Source organism: Acanthaster planci, linkage group LG03 (assembly GCF_054643075.1).
Source record: "Acanthaster planci isolate LZ-2023a linkage group LG03, COTS_SCS, whole genome shotgun sequence".
NCBI lineage: Eukaryota > Metazoa > Echinodermata > Asteroidea > Valvatida > Acanthasteridae > Acanthaster > Acanthaster planci.
The window spans coordinates 4,129,420-4,147,728 of record NC_141779.1 but is presented as its reverse complement, the minus strand read 5'-3'; the positions used below and the strand labels follow the sequence as shown (position 1 = coordinate 4,147,728).

Below are 18,309 nucleotides of genomic sequence, written 5' to 3'. Positions count from 1 at the left end.
GACACAAAGATGGATTTTGGAGGTTTGTATGCATGCATTGCAGCTACCCTTTAAGGATAGCTGTGATGGTACTTTTATTGGGTTGCTGCGTGTGTGACCATGATTATATGCACACGCAACTATTATGACATTGTGACTAATGTGGACGAACTCGTAATGGAGTAAATGGGCTGTTAGTGGGACACGCATCATGCATGAGGTGGCAGTGGTCGGGGTCTGGCTCCAAAAGGCTACCTTTGTATCACTGTTTAGGTTAACTGTCGATGTCAACCTTGATTTCTCGATTATTCAAAAATCCCTCCTCCTGTTTAGGGCTGCATTCCAGTAGTGTAACTATACGTAGGAGGTATGGATGCACGCCCCCCCCTGCGGAAGTCCATGCCCTCTTTGCCCCCTTTGAAATTTTGAAATACACATCCAATCCATGTCCAAGTCCCCTGTTAAAAATTGTGAGAACCTTCCAGTTACGTCACTTCTGTGTTCACTCGTTAGTGTTTTTACTCTCAATCCGGTTCGTATGTGTGTGACGTCATGTAGTTTAAATTACGTCAACTGCACATGGAGTTACGTGGAACAACGATACTGGAAGTTAACGCCCAACCTGAGTGTTCATCCAATCTCAAGAACAATCACCGTGCTTCCTTCCCAGTTTATGAATTTCAGTGCAAACTATTGATTCTAATCTATGCATGATGGGGGAAGAGTTCAAAAACCCCTTTCGTAGAGAAGCGAAAATGCAGCTGGTAAAGGTTATGTTTCGCCATGGCGCTTATACCCTATGTGCGTTAGATATCTGTCATCATAGGCCAACAAAGTGCGATTTTGTCAGAGTGCGTATACAAAATGTACAGTGCACTTCTTGAGTACAGAGTCGCTCGCCTGACCGAAACGAATAGCTTGCAGCCTCTATTTACCGTCCGCATCCAGTGGCTTACCACGGGCATTTCACGATTTGTTTGGCGCCATAACGCCACATTATCATTGTCCAGCTGCCAGCCACTAGAAATTCAGTTCCGAACAGGTCTCCATAGCGTGACGTGCAAAATGAATGTGAGCAGGAACACACACATACGACGCTACCAAAATTGCCTGGCGTGAGTAGACGTCAGTGAGAACTCCTTAATTAAGGTAGCAATAACGGAAATGAATCGTATCTCTTGGAGTCGGTGATCAAGCAAGGACGATCCGCAATGCTGGTGGACGGAGCACACAAGGCAGTGGGCGCGAAAGAGGTATGATTTTAAACAATTAATTACCCGAATACTATGATATTTGGATTTTAAAGTTGCTGTGAGCTGAGGAGTACAGAACGACAATGGCGTGGCAAAAAACGTGAAGTTTGAACGGGGAGAATTCCATGCTGATCATGACGGTGCGCTATTTTTCAACATAATGTAACGGGTTTCTTTATTTCTAGTAAATTCTAACATCTGTTTAAAATTTTGTGCAAAGAATGCCTTTTATTTATACAGTTGTGCGACTAAGCTGAAACAGGGATTTTTTGAACGAAAATGTAACGAGTCATATTCGACATTATCCGACATTATTGAAAAGAAATGGTAACATGTACAAACCTATATGAACTATACCTTCGGCAGTAAAAATGTTGGAATAATAAAAATCATCAGATGCACATTGCGTCCTTGCGTAACCCCTAAGTCAAGTGGCTGTACTTCCATTTTGTAGGATTCATTTGCTATTGTTTTTTCCTGCCAACTTTGAAAGCCAGACATTTTCCGTGTTGTACGTAATTTTGACACCGATAAGTTCGGCGGTCGATGCGTCAGCCGAGCGTGATAGCTTTCACCTCCATAATTGTTAATTTGATAATTTTTCTTCCAGCCCTGTACACTCACTTTTGCTTAAGGCCACGTCGACGTGGAAAGACTAAACAATGGAAAATGATATTGTAAGGCAATCCTGGAAACGATTGTGCGCGTGCGACGTATCAGCAATCGAACACCCGGATTACAGTTGGCAATAGGTCCTCTGTGATAGAGAATCCTTTAGGCTCTACCTTTTGGTCAACCCTTTGCTAGACTCTTGTTGCACCTTCAAGATCTGGTGTCAGTTACATCACAGGCAATTCAGAACATGTCTAGATTTTGTCTCTATACAGGGGGCACTTTAGAAGAAGGAATTTAATTTTGACAGCGAGTAATATAAATGAATAAGACGACGCGTAGTCATGCATAAATCGGACCGTCTGCTCACTTTACACAATGAGAACATCCCCATCGGATATCGCCTGTGCATTGTTTCAAGTATCGAAGAGAAACGAAGCAGTTCCCTTGGCAGTTCATCTCGTCTAGACCGCGGGATAGCGAGGTCGTTGCGAGGGGAATAATGGGCGAGGAATTAATTTTCCACCCTTTCATTCATCATGGGAGTTCTTAATAATTATTGCCTTTTGTTGGATATGGGCACGATAACTGTTGCATGGCAACGAGATGACAGATAATTATAATGGACATCTTAACCAGGGGCTGTTTGTCTTTCTCATGGCATAATTTTGACGGTGGTGACGCACTGCATCATTTACAGTCAATTAGGCTAAATATTTACGTTCAGCTCAAAAGCATTACATGTATCAACAAAATTTAATAGGGTTTACTGTGTTCAGAGCTCGTTTTAGATAGAAATTTGTGTGGAATTAATACTTGCGCTTCTAAACTTGTCGGTCGAGGTGTATACACGGGCGTCGCTAGCCTTTTTAGCAGGGGGGCTAGCTCTCCGCTCCGGATGGGGGATGGGGTGTGGCAGAGTAGAACTTGAGTAGAACACTTATCATAGAAGCCATCAACGATGGAGGATATCTATATTCTGAAGCATTTTCACGAAAACGGGCAATCGTTATTTTCCCTTTTCCATAGATTCTGTTCCCTTACTTAAAAAAAAAAATTCCCCACCCGCTCTTTTTTGCTGTCATCTCGCGACGCCGGTGATTAGGCATAGTCCCGTTCACTATGAGAGGCTTGTGTGTACATTCCTCGCACCCCTTTCCCTCATAATCTGCTGTTAAATAAGGAATAAAAAGGAGTTTCTCACGTTTTCTTTCACCATAGTTCTTTCTACCGTCCTTCTGTCGATTTGATTCAGTCGAGGATTTGCATCTTTTCAAAGGAATTATTTCCGAAGATATATACCGGCACTTAACGTTCGTGCCTATGCGCCATGATTACAAACGTGTCGTTATCGTGCTTTGCTTTTACGGAAAGCACGAACCGGTTCGGTAACTCTGTGTATCCATCGCCAGTGTGCGCAAAGTTCCCGTCGGTGTCCATGGGAATTTTGTTTTAAATCTAATTTTCTCCTGTATGTGACTAATATACATGTGCCCACATAGGGCCCTGGCCTATTCACAGGCGGAGATATTTTATAAGCTAAATTCAGTGCGGTGCTGGGGAGTTTGACACGTCATTTCCAGTCATTCTAGCAACCATAATGCATCCAATTTGAATTGCGCAACGACATGCATTTTTTAAATATTTCAGGCCTTTTCCATTTTTAACTGCCGTACAGTCGACTGGGGCACGAGCTACCACGCTTGGTTTCAGATCTTGTCCTTTTAATATCTTTTCAAAAGTCACACAATCCCATCTCGCTTAAACAAACACCAGTTCCTTAAAAAGAAGTCTCCAGAGTGTTCTTTGCCGTGCCGCCCATGCAGATGCCTTGCCGATCAAATAACACCAGGACCAGTTTACTTAGCAGATTAGATTCGACAGCTTCCTTGGTTCAATGAGAAACAGTGATGGAAGTTTGCACTTTTTGGAGACATTCAAAAGATCCATTATCATACGAGAAGCGAGGAAACCATTTTGACCCGTGACGACAAAACCTGTAACGGGACTCGCGTATTCAAGATGTATACGCGGGTGTATTTCGTGTGAACTTAGGCTCACTAGTCGTATATACTTAGCCTGTTCTTGCCTGAACTTGTATGCATACACACGTTCCCTGGTAAAGCAACCTCAAATAACCGAGAATCGCATGCAGTATAAACACAGAGATAGCAAGAGGCAGAACTAGTTTTTAAAAACGACAGCAGAAATCTCCATTCATCACACTGAAGGCCTTACACCCGGCTTAGACCGCACTGGAGAGCCATGCGCCGAACCAAATTATTAGGAGCGATTCGAGCCGATCCAATTAGTGAGTCTAGGCTCTGAAATATACACTTCAAATCAAGCACAGTGTTTTTAGCATTGTTTCAGGGACGTGGTGAAAAAATAATCATATCCTTGTGCTAACTCGCACGTACAACTTACATGTCTACGTACGACTTATATCGTAAATACTCGTACTTATCGTATATATTCTAACGTAAACATGTCTTGTATAAAAGACTAATAAGTAGTACGTGCGAGATGTAATTCGTACGTACGAGATGTAAGTCGTACGTGCGAGATGTAAGTCGTACGTGCGAGATATGGGTTGAACGTAGAAAGATAAGTAGTACATACGGCATAAAACTCATACGTACGTAAGTCGTTTGTGCGAGTTACATTGCTATATTGCACGCTCGAGATATAGGTACAAGATATAAACCGTACGTACGAGTGAGTTGAAGGGGGAGAAAATGTTGTTCACCATAAATTTCATTAGTCATACTGCTTGGTAGCACGCCTACCCACTCGAACCGTTTACTCAGCAGCTGTGCGAAACTGGGCCGTAATACTAACACACTGGGTGGAATTCATCTCAACGTACGTGCCACCACGCTCGCGGAACAGCTTAACTGTAATTTTGTAACGACATGACAAGCTTAAATTAATACAATCGCCGTTTCAAATCATCTCATTTCGCGGTATGCAGTGAGTGATTGCCCACCAGTCTGGCTACAGACTTTATTTGCTGAGCATTTAAACTCTTGACGTTGTCTCCTACACGGTGATTAACGATATGAAAATGCTGTCCTTCCCTTTAACGCACCGCGGGGGTTGGAGAGTGCGTGCGCGTCAGTTCGTTGGGGCTAGCTTGCCATGCATCACACATGCAATTAACCGTACAGGTTTTAAAGTAAACTTGGGCCTTCGTTTCGTGGATGTGAAGAGCAATTATAAAATGCACCTGTCTATTGTGGGTAAGTAAAATTATTTTAAAGGATCTCTGCAATGCGATTTTAGTTCAACCCTTGAAAACGCACCCTATGTTTCAACAATATTTAATTTTTGTTTGTTATTTTGAGAGAGTGTTTTGCTATCTCTTTGGCCTTTAAGGTATTGCGAGATTCATGAGCAAAACTGTGATGCAAGGGTGTTGAAGATGTTGCATCGATTTTTGCCTAAAAATTGCTTGATTTTTTATATTCTGCTGTCCTTAATTTCATTGTCTTTGGTGATACTTGTGTAAGTAAGCTATAAGCCAACAAGCAACATCTTCTCGTACATGCTTTCGCTAAGAAAAATGTTTGTTCATGATTTTAACGGAAACACCTGTAAAATGAAGTCAAAACCTCGTCCTTGAATGGTGTCACAGCAACAGCGCTATCATTTGTCCAGAAAAGCATGGATATTTTAACATTTCAATGGGTACACTTGACCCCAAAAAGACGTCCACGAGTTTTCATACATGGATGACTGTACAAAAGGTGCATCTGAGAAAGAATTTTGTTTGCTCTTTCAATTAACGCCGAGACCGATGTAGAGCGTGAACTTAAGTTTAAACATGCAATCTCATGTTTGACTTTTGGCAATCGATGAACAGTAATTTTCACATTTCATATTATGCCTTGGAAGTAAAGTCCGTCCGGTGACTTTGTTTTTACCGTCAAGTTCTATGGACAGGATGCTTGCTATTAAAAACAACCGTGACAACAAACATCTTTCTTCTTTCTCTCTGAATTCTACATAAGAAACGCCTTTTCGTTAACTAGGTTGACCAAACGTGGTCTGCTGTTGAAAGTTTGATCCCGATAGCGACGTCAATTTCTGGGGAGCATTGGGGAAAGTGCTTTTTCCATAAAGCCGAACCTTACTTTTATTTGTTAAATTTTCCACCAGTATAATTATATTTCCAACTTATATACATTTTTCTTGTGATTTTTTGTCTTTGCTACCATTGTTGGGTTGTGGCAGAATCCATAGCCCATACTGCACACAATACAACTTAAATGTATGGTTAAAAAATTCATACCACTGTGAGTTACTTGCAACAATCTTCCTCTTTGTGTTGGAAAACTGCCATCCCACAGCACCTCTCCGCCACTTCTGGCAGTAGAATTTTGTTCAGCGACAACCTACAGAAAAGTGCTATACTGAACGTTCACCCTAACACCTTTGATAGACGACTGATAACGCCATTGGTGACGTTTTCACGCCGAGAGTTTTTTTTCTTTCTTTTTGGTGTGTGTGGGGGTGGTGTTTTGCCACTTTATTCGCCAACTGCACGCACAGGTTCATTTCTATTATAATGTACATCTTCATTCGAAGACCAAGAGTCAGCGTCATTTTCATATCCTTCCCGTCCTGGGAAGGGATGAGAACGCGACCCATGAGAACCAGGTGCGATACGTTTAATATTGCAGAACAGTCGGAGGATACACCCTGCACTTTCTCATGCTTTTATTGCCAGTCTTGAGAGGAGACTAACCCTTGCGCCTCGTGGAAGCTTCCCCTGCTGAAATTTCGGACTTTGCTCCCCTCAGATATTAGCAAAATAGAAAAAACTGCTCTTAATAGAATAAGCTCTGAGACCAAAATAGCAGTTCTGCAGAAGTGCTTTACAAGGATTCTACCTATTTGTCAAGCCTGGCGGTGCTGTTGAAAAAAGGGGGGGGAATCGCGGAAAAGGCGGAAGTAGGCCTAGGCGTATTTACAACTCTACCAGACCATCATTTTGATTATGCAATACCAAAGTTGTCTATTATGTCTGTGCACAACCCACGGGCCGATAGACCTTTCTCGTGTTTACAAACATCGGCCGCCATTATGGGTGGCCAAGGTCTGCAGAACGTTTACCATTGGTTTGCAACAGTTCTTGCCTCGAAATACAAATTTTGCTTTTTGGGAGGCATAGAAGTTTTTACTGAATACTATTTAAACATAACTCATAGATACCTAAGATAGTTTTGCCATTCCTATCGGCCGAGAGCCCGTCACGATGAAAGCACGGCTTGCGGAGACACACACCATAACGTGGCGAGACGAGTGGTTGAAAAAAGTTGAAGTAAAATTTACGAACACTATCGTTGAAATTTTATACTTTTGACTTGTTTTGACTTCCTGGCTCACAAGGTATATGTAAATAGGAATAAATATGGCTGGTCTTAAACGTTAAAGACCGCCACAGGAGAATGTATGCTCAAGTTGATGTCACTCGTCATTGGCTTATCGTTTTCTGCGTCACCTCACGTAGTACATCCCACGCGCGCGCCAATTTCCATACAAGGCGATTGAATACTTGCGCTCGGAACAAACCCTAAAATGGTTAGAGGGGTGTGTGAATAAAATAGAGTAAACATGTTTGGGAAAAAAGAATCATTTGAGATTTATGTAATACATGTTTTATAATTTTCTTTGACTTTCTGACCCAAAAGGTATCTATGAATGGAAATAGAATGTGTGCTTGACCTCTCTTTAAGGTCATTTTAAGACCGGGGAGAGTGCTCGAGCCTGCGGCTGTGGCTTTAATAGTCGCGTCCATTCTCCTGAGCCGGTCTTAAACGTTGGACCGATCATGCTCCTATTTTTTTATTCCCTTAATTTTGAATGAGACATTTTTACACATTGTAGATTATTCTTCAGGTTTGGATTCACGGCCAGTCATACAGTTTTTGCCAACTACCGGAAGGTAATACTGCGCTTGTGTTGCGTTGATGATATCCGATATCGTTTACGTCCATGAAAAGTAATTTTGGGTACTTCACCACATTTCGGGTACAATCTTTTTTGTTAAGGAATGCCCCTTAGTTTCTCAGGAAAAAAACACGAACAGTGTTTTCCTCGCAACTGAGTACCCTATTTTCTCTCAACTTTTTGGAGAAGTTGGCGTAATAAACCTTTGAGAAAGTCTTAATTTCAAGAATTTTGGCAGCAAATGCCAGTTTTGAATTCGTATTAAAAATTTGTTGCACAAACTTTCCTTTGAAGCACGTTCTTAATCGGTGGAAGTGGAAGAAAAGAAATTATACAGATTATTTGCTATATATCAGTCAAAACGTTGAGGGAAAATTGTTAGAGGATTTCCCCCCTACAGCGCAGACGCCTGAATGTCACCGGTATTCGTATATTGATTTACACCCCCTCTGGAGTTAATTAACAGCTGCCCAACGCTAAGCCCGTACACTGTCTTTTTCTTGGTCAAAGGTGAAACCAAAACGAAGACGCCAACGAGAAAGGCCCGTTAATGAGCCACTCATCAGACGAAAAATCAATGTTCATTAGCGGCAGAGGTAGTTTATGCGCCAACATTTGGGGGAAAGTGTTAAGGTTCTTGTTTGGAGGGGAACAAAATGCAGCACTTAAAAGCAAGGGCTACAAATTCAAATCGGTGATTTTTCCCCACATTGCTATTTTGTTGTGAGAGTCAGTGTTCTCATTTCTGAAGGGATTTGAATGTCTCTAAACGCGAAAGACGTGGAAGAAAAATAAGTGACCGTTTTGTCCTGTTGGCTAAGCCCATAGACTAGACGTACACAAGACAGACTGTAATACTAAATTCATTATTCGCGCCACATGAACTTTGCAGCTTTTACAATGTGGAGTTGAATCGATTTGTGTTGATTTCATACGAATTCAGTTTCAAGAAGTACTTGATACCTGTCATTTAAGACAAACCTGCTGCATGTTACATGAAATTCGAACTGGTCATTAGTTTCCATCTATCCGGTTTCCCTCAAAACATTTTCCCATTATATTTCAGGATTAATTTTCTGTTTGACAGCTGTCAAAGTCACTGTTGAAGTGTTTTGCGGCGGTCACAGCAATGGCAACGAGTAGCGTGATATGACTGGTGAAATGAAACCTGATCTGGTCATGAAAATTGACAGTGTGTCGTCACCATTGATTTCCATTAATCTTAACCGTCCAATGAGCAGGTTAGCGGGGCATTACCGATGTTCGCTACGCATGGCCGGAACGTGCTTGACTTTCACAGTTGATTGCCCGAAGACGTTTCGAATATTCTAAGAAAGTGAACGTGTTCTCTCGGAAAACTGGAGAAATTATAACAGTCTTGCTCTTCGGTTAAGAACTGATTGCCTATTATGCAAGATAGAAATACAACACCACGACAAAAGGAGCTAAAAACCTTTACCTTGTTTTTGAAGTTATCCACTCACAAAATCCTTGAACCCACACCATTGGTTTTCTGGAGATCGGTGCACAGCACACACACACAGTATTCTCAACTTGCGGTGCTTGTTTCTGGCACGTCCTTATTGGTCCAAGAGGAATGTAACGCGCGCGTATTTGAAGCACCTGTGTGTCAGGTACGCGCGTGTTGCATTCCTTTTGCGTGTGGGCGTGGTATTCGCTATGCAAAGTGAAGTGTGCTGGATGATTCCACTGATCTCCAGTTAAAGTCAATGGAGATCAATGGGTGCTTCCTGGGGCCAATTTCATAGAGCTGCTTAAGCACAAAATTTGCTTAAATTGGCCCCGGGTTTGGGGCCAACTTAAACTTATGGAACTTAAAGGAACTTAAACTTATGGAAAACTCGAAATTTAGAACGGTTTTATGCATATCAAAGTCGGTTTTCGAATAGAGGTGCCAACAAAGCCAATACGCCAAAACCTTGAATGCATAATAGTAGTAAAATGAGCGCTTCGTTTTGCTGAGTGTAAACAATGCCAATGCGTGGCATAATAGACATGGGCTGCAGATTTTCCGAGGCTTTATAAAGACCCAAACTACAGAAACTGTGCTTAAAATGACCAAAACGTCATTCACGTATGTTGTGCTTGCTCGCCTGCTGCATAGGGTACATTATTCGGAATTCTTATTTCATTATGTTAATTCTGCAAACGCACAACAATTCAAAATATCTGCGCTCTTGTAACCCAAGGCTTTCATTTAGTTCATCGGGGAGGTATCGCCGCTCTAACACCAGTTAGATTTCCTGCGAATTGTACATTTACGGCGACTGGTCGGCTGCTTTCGTGCAATATTGTACCTCAGATGTTAACATATTTGCAGCATTTCCAATTTCTGGCGAGTCAGCATAATAATTATGTGCCGTTGACAAAAATGCAAGGTTGGGGTAAATTAAAAGCAAAAGAAATCAACTGGATAATTTTGAACGTCGCAGTTCAGTGTCCCAATTCCCGCCATGGTTTTCAGTTGTTTATAATGAGTCGAAGTCGTTTCGGTCGCAGAGAACGAGCGCAACCTAATTTTAATTTTTTTTCCTTGCGGGACTGAATCCGCAAGGAGCAACAGTTCTCGGAGATAACGCGTACAAAAGTCGACCAGTACGACGGACAGTGCTACTTCGATGGGGTTGGGTAATAATTAAATCTGTGGAAATCATGCAGTTAAATGCATGAATCGTGCATTTGTTGAAGTTCCAGTTGTGAATTGGTCGCGAGCCTCTGGAAATGGAATGAATGCAGGTTAACGGTAAACCGCAGAGATATCAATAATTCATTCTTTCTTATACACAAGAATTGAGGAAACTAAAGCCTTCAGATATGATATAAAAGGCTCTTAAATTTTAAAAAGAGCTTTAATTTTCAAAAGAGATGTAAGAATACTTGTTCTTTTCCTTTTAAAACTAATTTGATTTTGTATGAGTGTTAAGTATTTTCCTTTCATTGTTGAAAATAAAGATAGAAATCGTGTGGGAGTTATTTGAATAAACATATTAATCTCGTATATTACAATTATAATATAATATTAATGGTCATTATAAATGAACATTGATTTAAATAACAAGCCAAATTTTATGTGTTCTGCCCTTGTAAACGAGAATGCGCCGTTTAGAATGAGCTTCGAGTTCCTCCTTGTTTGCCATATGGCGGTCGGTCAGCCGTGCTTCATCAATATTGCGCCTGCAGAAATATAGTTCTCGAGGGGTCTACAGTGTATATGCAATCCGTTTTTCTGTTCGGAAAAACTCCTTCCGATCCACTTTCGATTTGTGAAATGAGGCTGACAATAAACGATATCGCCAGTGGGACCATTGTACGCTCAGTTGCCATGACGATGCGGTGGTCACAGTCGCCAGTGAAATCTAATGAACCGAACGACGATATATGGTATAACCATGGTGACTTTTTCACGTTCAATAAAAAGGGAATTAAAGGAAGTAAAGACTCGTGCTGTTCATATCAAGGCTCGCCAACAGCATGACCGTCGATCTGTAGCAAAGTCCTGGTCATTACTGTTTGCAAATTTTCTGGCATGTTGGACTGTGCATTGGACGGCGAAGGTTGTCGACAATGATGCACTTTCATAGAGCCTATGTTTTTATCAATTTTTCTTTAGCATAACTGAAGCTGCCGATTTTTCTTCACCTTTCGCATCGACCTTGCCTCGAATAGGATGACTCCTCCATTTTATTACCGTTGGACCCCCTCTGTGTCGATTTCGCAGTCCTGCATCCTCTGCGAAATTGCATTTTGGCCGTTCAATTCTCGATTGCCCAAGGGCAGAGTGTGCCAATTATGTTAGGTTCATCTTCGTCGTCACGTCAGTCCCCGCCCACTTTCTGCCGTCAACGGTCGGACAAAATATCTGATAAATTCTGTGATCTTCTTATTCTGTGCACAACCGCACTGCCGATCCCGTACCCTGGATGAGCCAGGGCACGGGGTCGGTAATACTACCTCGAGAGTGTCGCCACGAGTCTTCGACCGGGCTATTTTTGAAATATTTCTGACAAAAAGTTAATGAAGATTGATATCGAGATGAATTTCCGTTGTCCTCGAGGATCATATCAGCAGTTGATGAAATTTCAGAGGAGCAAGGTGGCTGTTCAACCACAAAGTTCATTGCTGTTAGTTTGACAATTTGCTCCGCTGACCGTTTTCAGTTTGGCAGGTGTCCCCAAAGGAAGCATGGGGTGACATTCTGCTTCCGGTAAATAAGGTGCTAATTTACCTAATTTGCATCTAGCAAGCACACGTTTTTGTTTACACGTACCCTGAATAAACAAAGATCCCGCAACGGCTGAGTCAACGCCGTGAGCCATTTGTTACCTTGGTGTACCACCAACTATTAGTATTATGCACGACAAAATTGTTTCATTTCCTGTATAACGACCGAATGAAAATACCCATGTTATCAGAAAAAGGGAGCATAGATCACAGGATGTCTGTCTGAATTAAGGTAGGGGCTCATTTGCGTTATTGGAAACAAGATATTCTATTAGCTTAGGATCCGCACGGAATGTCCGAACTTTCAACCACGTTGTTATTTTTTTCTGGACTAATTTGCTGAGATGCGTGTTTTTCCAGTGACTTGTCAGCTTTCACTCCTGCAAAATGCCTGAACGTGACTCGAGAGAGTAAAAGGGGCTTCTCCTTGCCAAGTGCGTCACTCATTTTGAAAACACGTACAGGACTGAACTGTACAGAAGAGCTTGGAGCAGAACTCACCGTGTCGGAGATGGTTATCTTGGGGGGGGGGAGACAGACCACTGACGAGACGGCAGGCGAGTGGCACGGACACGTACGTACGTGTACGCATGGCAGTTCGGTAGTTGATGTGTATACTGCATTACAGTGGCTTAGTGTGCTCGGATTAATAACCTTATTTTGTGGTTAGCCGTGTTACCATACGAGGGTAATAAGCCCTGCCAGTACTGTGGTCTTCGTGCGTAGCCTCGGACAGAAAGTCGCAGAGACTGCGTTAGACAAGCCTATAGTGTAACTGCGGAACAGCGCTACATCCACCATTCATTTTTTGCGTTCACATTCCTTTGAGATAACGCTGACTTTTCCTCCTTTCTCTGTTTACAGATGGAAAGAACGGATAGAAAACAGCTCATTCTGCCATCATCCCTATTCGCTGAGATTTTTAAACGTATAAGTCGTGACTTGCGCAGAATCTGCTCGTATTCAGGCATGAAGGACTATGGACGGATTGGGAGTGCCTGTCTACAGAGGCTGGTTGTAATTGGCCATTGAAAGAAGCAGCTTTGAAATGACTACCGCCACGTAAGCCAGTCAAATTCCGTTAGCGACTTAAAGCGTAGCGACTTATGCGTGGATCATTAAGCGTTATAGAGATGGTTGTCAGGAACGTCCACTAACACTCTCTTTTAAAGTATGTAACTTTCCAATGGAAGACGGTTTGACCAAGACCTAAAAATGATATTCGTGTCAAGCTCAAAGAAGGACACAATGTGGAGACCATGAGTTCATTACTAATTAACATTACCACCACTCTGGTGAATCCCACTGCTGCCACCAATGACAGCATTATGGGTATGCCCATCACTGCCTCTACTACCAACACCTCCTCCTACGTGTATCCTGTCCCCTACGTCGTCGTCCTCTCGGTTGTTCTTTTGATAGAGATGCTGGCAGGTGTCTTGAGCAACTTAGCTGTTCTCTTCAGTTACCACGTCAACAAAAAGTTCATTCGATCTGTCAGTGATGTCTTCATCATCAACATGAATGTGGTGGACATTATCATCTGCTTAGTCTCCATTCCAGCCACCCTTGTGGCTGTCCTGTCCAACCCGAGCATCCCGCTGTTCTGTTTCTTCCACGAGGCCACAGTTTCCTTCGCCAGCGTGGCCTCTGCGGTCAACGTCGCCGTCATCTCCCTCGACCGCTACGACAAGATCTCCCACCCTCTTGTCAGGAAGTTCACCATGAGGAACGTCCGCTGGATCCTGCCTATCACCTGGCTCCTATCACTTTTAGGATTCTGTTCTCCACTTTTCGGAATAAATCTGGAAAAGTTCGACCGGGTTCAGAAGAGGTTCGAATCGGAGGGCCATCACTGTTTTTACTGGTTCTTCAGCTCCAGAGACAACCATTTCTACGAGTTGTACTACATCCCCATCTTTTTTGTTGCAACCTTTGTCATGATCTACGCGTATTACGGGATCATCCGAATCACACGCGTTAAGACGATCCACTCTGCCTTAGTCAAAGCAACGGTTAGCATGAAAGTAGACAATGACAGGAAGGTTGTTGCGGCCGCTATCAATAATAAAGACCCAGAGAAGCGAGTCTCTAGGACGACGACAATTATTATCTTGACTTTCATTACCTGCTGGGGACCTCATGCGCTAGTCAGCATCGTGATTGTAGCGAGGGGGTACGCTAGTTCTGGAGAGATAGCTTTAGACATGCTAGAGCGATGGTTGGTTGTTTTGGGCTACACCACTACCTTAATGCATCCAATCCTCTACGTCTTCATGAGACGGAATTTTCGGCGTGCCTTTTCCAACAGTTGGTTCGCGCGGTGCGCGGTCAGGCATCGGGTGGGAACGGCACGGTCCGCCCCGAGCCAGGACGAGCCTGAGTGCCCGCGGGCCGTGCTGGGGACCATCGGAAAGAGACAGTCGGACAGGAACCTCGTGGTCAGCACACGGGTGGAGAAAAACTCCAACCTACCCCAGACTTCAACCAAAGCGACCGTACATGCTCACGTGGTCCGGGAAGAACACTTCCAACTCGCTTCGTCGTCAGGAATAAGGGAGAACATTGTATTGCTGGACAGTGATCACGTCGACATGAAGGAACCAATGACAACCCCCCATGCCGCTTACGTCATCAGCCCGCCGGCAATCGCAGTCAAAGACCCGACCTTCAAATGTAGCGATAGTGTCCCCATCAGCTCCTCAGTTGTGACAGAGAAGCATAAAAATGCACATTTACCAAACGTGGACTAATTTTCAGTGGGTCCACGCACTCAAATGCCGTAGGGAAATCTGACCATGCATGAAGCGATGTTAATTAGGTAAAATGTAATTGACGATAACGTTTTCATAAATTTATGATGCTGCCTGCAAAGCGCATGCATACCATATAGTGACGTTAAATTTGAGTTGTCTGCGACTCTTGAAATAAGCGAGTTACAGTTTCTCAGTGTGAGGAATTCATTTCTGGTACTGTGGCGATACTGAGCTCACGCGCGTTCGTAAACTACAGGCGCGTGTGCGTTTTGACAAGTTATCTGGTTCGTCAGTGACTTCGTCATAAAGGTAGACGCGCCACGATTTGCAGGCTCCCATGTAAACGACAATCAACGCATGTAACTCCATGTGCAGTGCACGTGTGCAGTGGGTGTGGTTTAAACTGAAGTGACGTCACACTTACGAACTGGATTGGGCGAAAAACTACAGCTTATGTCCTTAAATTTGTTGTAATTACCCGTGTGGTAACCTTGTTTTAACTTGTTCTATCAAAATAACAAAACATCAGCGTACTATTGCGTTTTGAGCATTAAGGTGTGTGTTTTAGTTCTTTTTTCTTATTGTGCAAAGGAGATACAATGTAAATTGAAACAGCATGTTCTGCGATTTGAAAAGTATGACTGATGCCGATTCCACATAAGGAATTGAAAATGCTGTAGATGGAAACATCGTTGATCACATCGAACAGTTATCTCATTTTGGGAGCACAACCTTTTTCAAATGACTGAGACGCCACAAGCAAACTTTAATTTCTATTTTTGGTGTGTATCAATTTGAGTGTTTTCCAAACGTGCAGTGCCGTTGAAACATTTACCGACGCGTTTGCACAGGTTCGCAACCACGCATCCGGACAAAACTGACGAGAAAAAGTAGGCCTCCTTTGATGAATATAAAGGTAGCCTGGATTTTTTATCCGGATAAAGACAAGGTCGGATTTCAAGACACGTATCTCCGTCTTGATCACGGCCTGCACAGAAATGCCTTCTGCTTGACATCGATTGTGTTTGGATTGCCCGTTGCCGTGGAAACTTGGCGTAATTTATTGGCTGAACGGGCACCATAAAAGGTACAACAAACAACTTGTGGATTGATGGAAGTACGTGCCTCGCAATTTCAACGATTTTTCCCCTTAGAATCCAAGGAGGGGCTGCAAGTTTCGGATATAATTTAATACGAAAATGATTAGTGGATTTTGATGAGTTAACAAATAGCAACACTAAGGACATGTCGACCAGACTTTATCTGTTATGATAAATAATGATTTGATTCTGTAAATCCATACAAAATTGACTCGGTCTAATGAGCAGTCACAAAGTATAGAAGATGAACCAATAGATGTGTACAGTACAAGCAGACATCGGGAGTTAAGCGTACATGTAAATGATAAAATGTGCAGTTATTGGAATAGGTTAATCAGGTAAGAGATGGAATGCTCGAAAACATTAATTCTCGTCTGTCACCAAATGAAACTGGTCTGTGCATTGCATGAACGTGGCACTACCATTATCTGTGTTTTCTATACAACTTTTTAGTGACTCCCAAATAAATCGAAGAATGTGTCTACATGAAGAAAACCTTTGCATTGGGCCGGTGAGGCTTATGTCTATTCAGACATGCCCGCCCGTGTCTTGTCTAGTGTTTGTCCTTGCTTGGTACATGGCGCAGCTGTGCAGGGTTCTCTGAATTCGCATTAAAATTAATCTTTATAATTATGAATCTTTATGTGTATGCAAAAAGTGTACTCAACGTGTGACCTTTTGCATGAGCCAGAATTCAGTAGGCAAAGCAGCGAGTCCCATTCTTCCACGGTGAACATGGTCCAGAGTAATCTTAGAGTAAAATTTATATAGGGTCTAGTCTGTTTCTACGTCACAAACGTATTTTGATTACCAGTGGGGGTAAAACTCTGGCGGGCCATTTCTAAGAAAGCAAAATGGTAATCCACTTATTGTTGAAAAATATTACAAGGCCACATATCAAAACATCAGATGAATAAAGAATACTACCAAGATGCAGCCCTCTTCAAATGTAACTGGGCAAAATGATGTACAGTTTGAGGTAGAATGCGACACTAAAGGTGATATTTCTGCAAACTTGGACCTCCTGATGGGCAATGGTGAGAGAGGTCGATACGTCGTTCGCGGACCGTGAACTGTTTGAATTTGCTTGTGGAGAGTCAACGCCAGACCACAAACAGCGTTTCAAATTATTCATTGGATGCAAATGTTATATCGCCTCTTTGATGAAAATATTGACATTCCTGTAAGCGTATATTTAGTGTCTCGCAAAGGGGAAACCTCTGGGAAATCGATGTGCACGAAATTGACAAGGTGCAGTGACTTGTTCTGAATGCACAGGTAAAAAACTGAACGGCCGTTACGTATAGGCAAAGCTTTCCAACATAAACGGCCAGGTGAATTTCTGCTATAATCACATTCTTATTGATTTTATAAATCACTTCGTTCCATAGCAAAGCATAAATGCAGGTGTTCTGAACAACTCAAATAGGCTCATTAAAAACATTAACACGTAGACTGTGAGGATAGCAGTCCTCATGCAGGAAGAAATTTCTCATTTTTGACACAGAGTTATAAGATTTGCCACCAAGGTTTCGCGCTCGAAATTTCATCTTCGAGAAGATGAGAAAACGCATCAGGTTATTACGTAGCTACGGGAAAGGTTACTTTCAACACAACTTTGTCCGGTCGCAAATTAAAACGACGTATGATAATGACACATCGATTTTTAACGCGACTTGTTTGTGGGATCAGATCTGTGCAACGCTGTAAAAGCAAATCGCAACATCGATTATTATTAAGGTACATTGTAGGTACATGTACATTAGGGTTCTATAGTGTTGCAGCGTAAATTCAAATCTGAGTTCATAGACCCGTACCTACTTCGACAACAAATATAACTACCCGTTTTCCTTCTAAACATCTTTTTCTTAGGTCTACATTATTTTGACGAGAACTGGCTGGGCATACTCGCGCCTGGCGCGTACTGTGAGGTGGCGAACCGTTCAGCCGGTACTTTTGCCGTTTCGGAATTAACAGTGATCTCCAAGACTGGATAGGAAACGGCGCCCTCCATCTTCAAAGTGTACACACACGCACGTTTCATCGGTGAGGGTTTGAAACTTTGAAATGCAGTCGTCACACCAGACTGGCGCGCGCACGTCACATTATGCTACGCACGGGGTAATTAGTCTCGCTGAGGAATTTGTGGCTGCAATTCTTATCCCTCTCTTTAAAGGAAAACTGTTGAAAATAGTTCGGACTTGCGCAGCCGTTGGATGTCCGCTTTCAAGGAGATCAACAGGGAATTAAGATAAAAGGTTGGATCTATTGTAAGTGTATCTCTATGTATTTTGGGCGCAGACCAAGCTCTACACAACAGAAGCCGTAGTTTTGGCCCCAAGACACTATCCGCCCTGAGTTGAAGTGCACCCTCACCGGCGAAAGAATGACAGGCTGTTACGAAGTTTTCCT

General features: G+C 42.7%; 1 protein-coding gene across 2 annotated transcripts; it reads left to right on the top strand.

Annotated features, from left to right (window-relative positions):
- Positions 1-585: 585 nt before the first annotated feature.
- On the top strand, positions 586-16,392 carry gpr22 (G protein-coupled receptor 22). 2 transcript variants are annotated; one of them, XM_022249150.2, is made up of 2 exons: positions 586-1,232; positions 12,906-16,392. In XM_022249150.2, exon 2 carries the CDS (start codon positions 13,301-13,303, stop codon positions 14,792-14,794), a length of 1,494 nt encoding a protein of 497 aa, XP_022104842.2. In that variant the 5' UTR covers positions 586-1,232; positions 12,906-13,300; the 3' UTR covers positions 14,795-16,392. The 2 variants fall into 2 exon arrangements, with proteins under 2 accessions (XP_022104842.2, XP_086991067.1); XM_087134941.1 differs by lacking the exon at positions 586-1,232 and adding an exon at positions 4,887-5,086.
- The last annotated feature ends 1,917 nt before the right edge of the window (positions 16,393-18,309 follow it).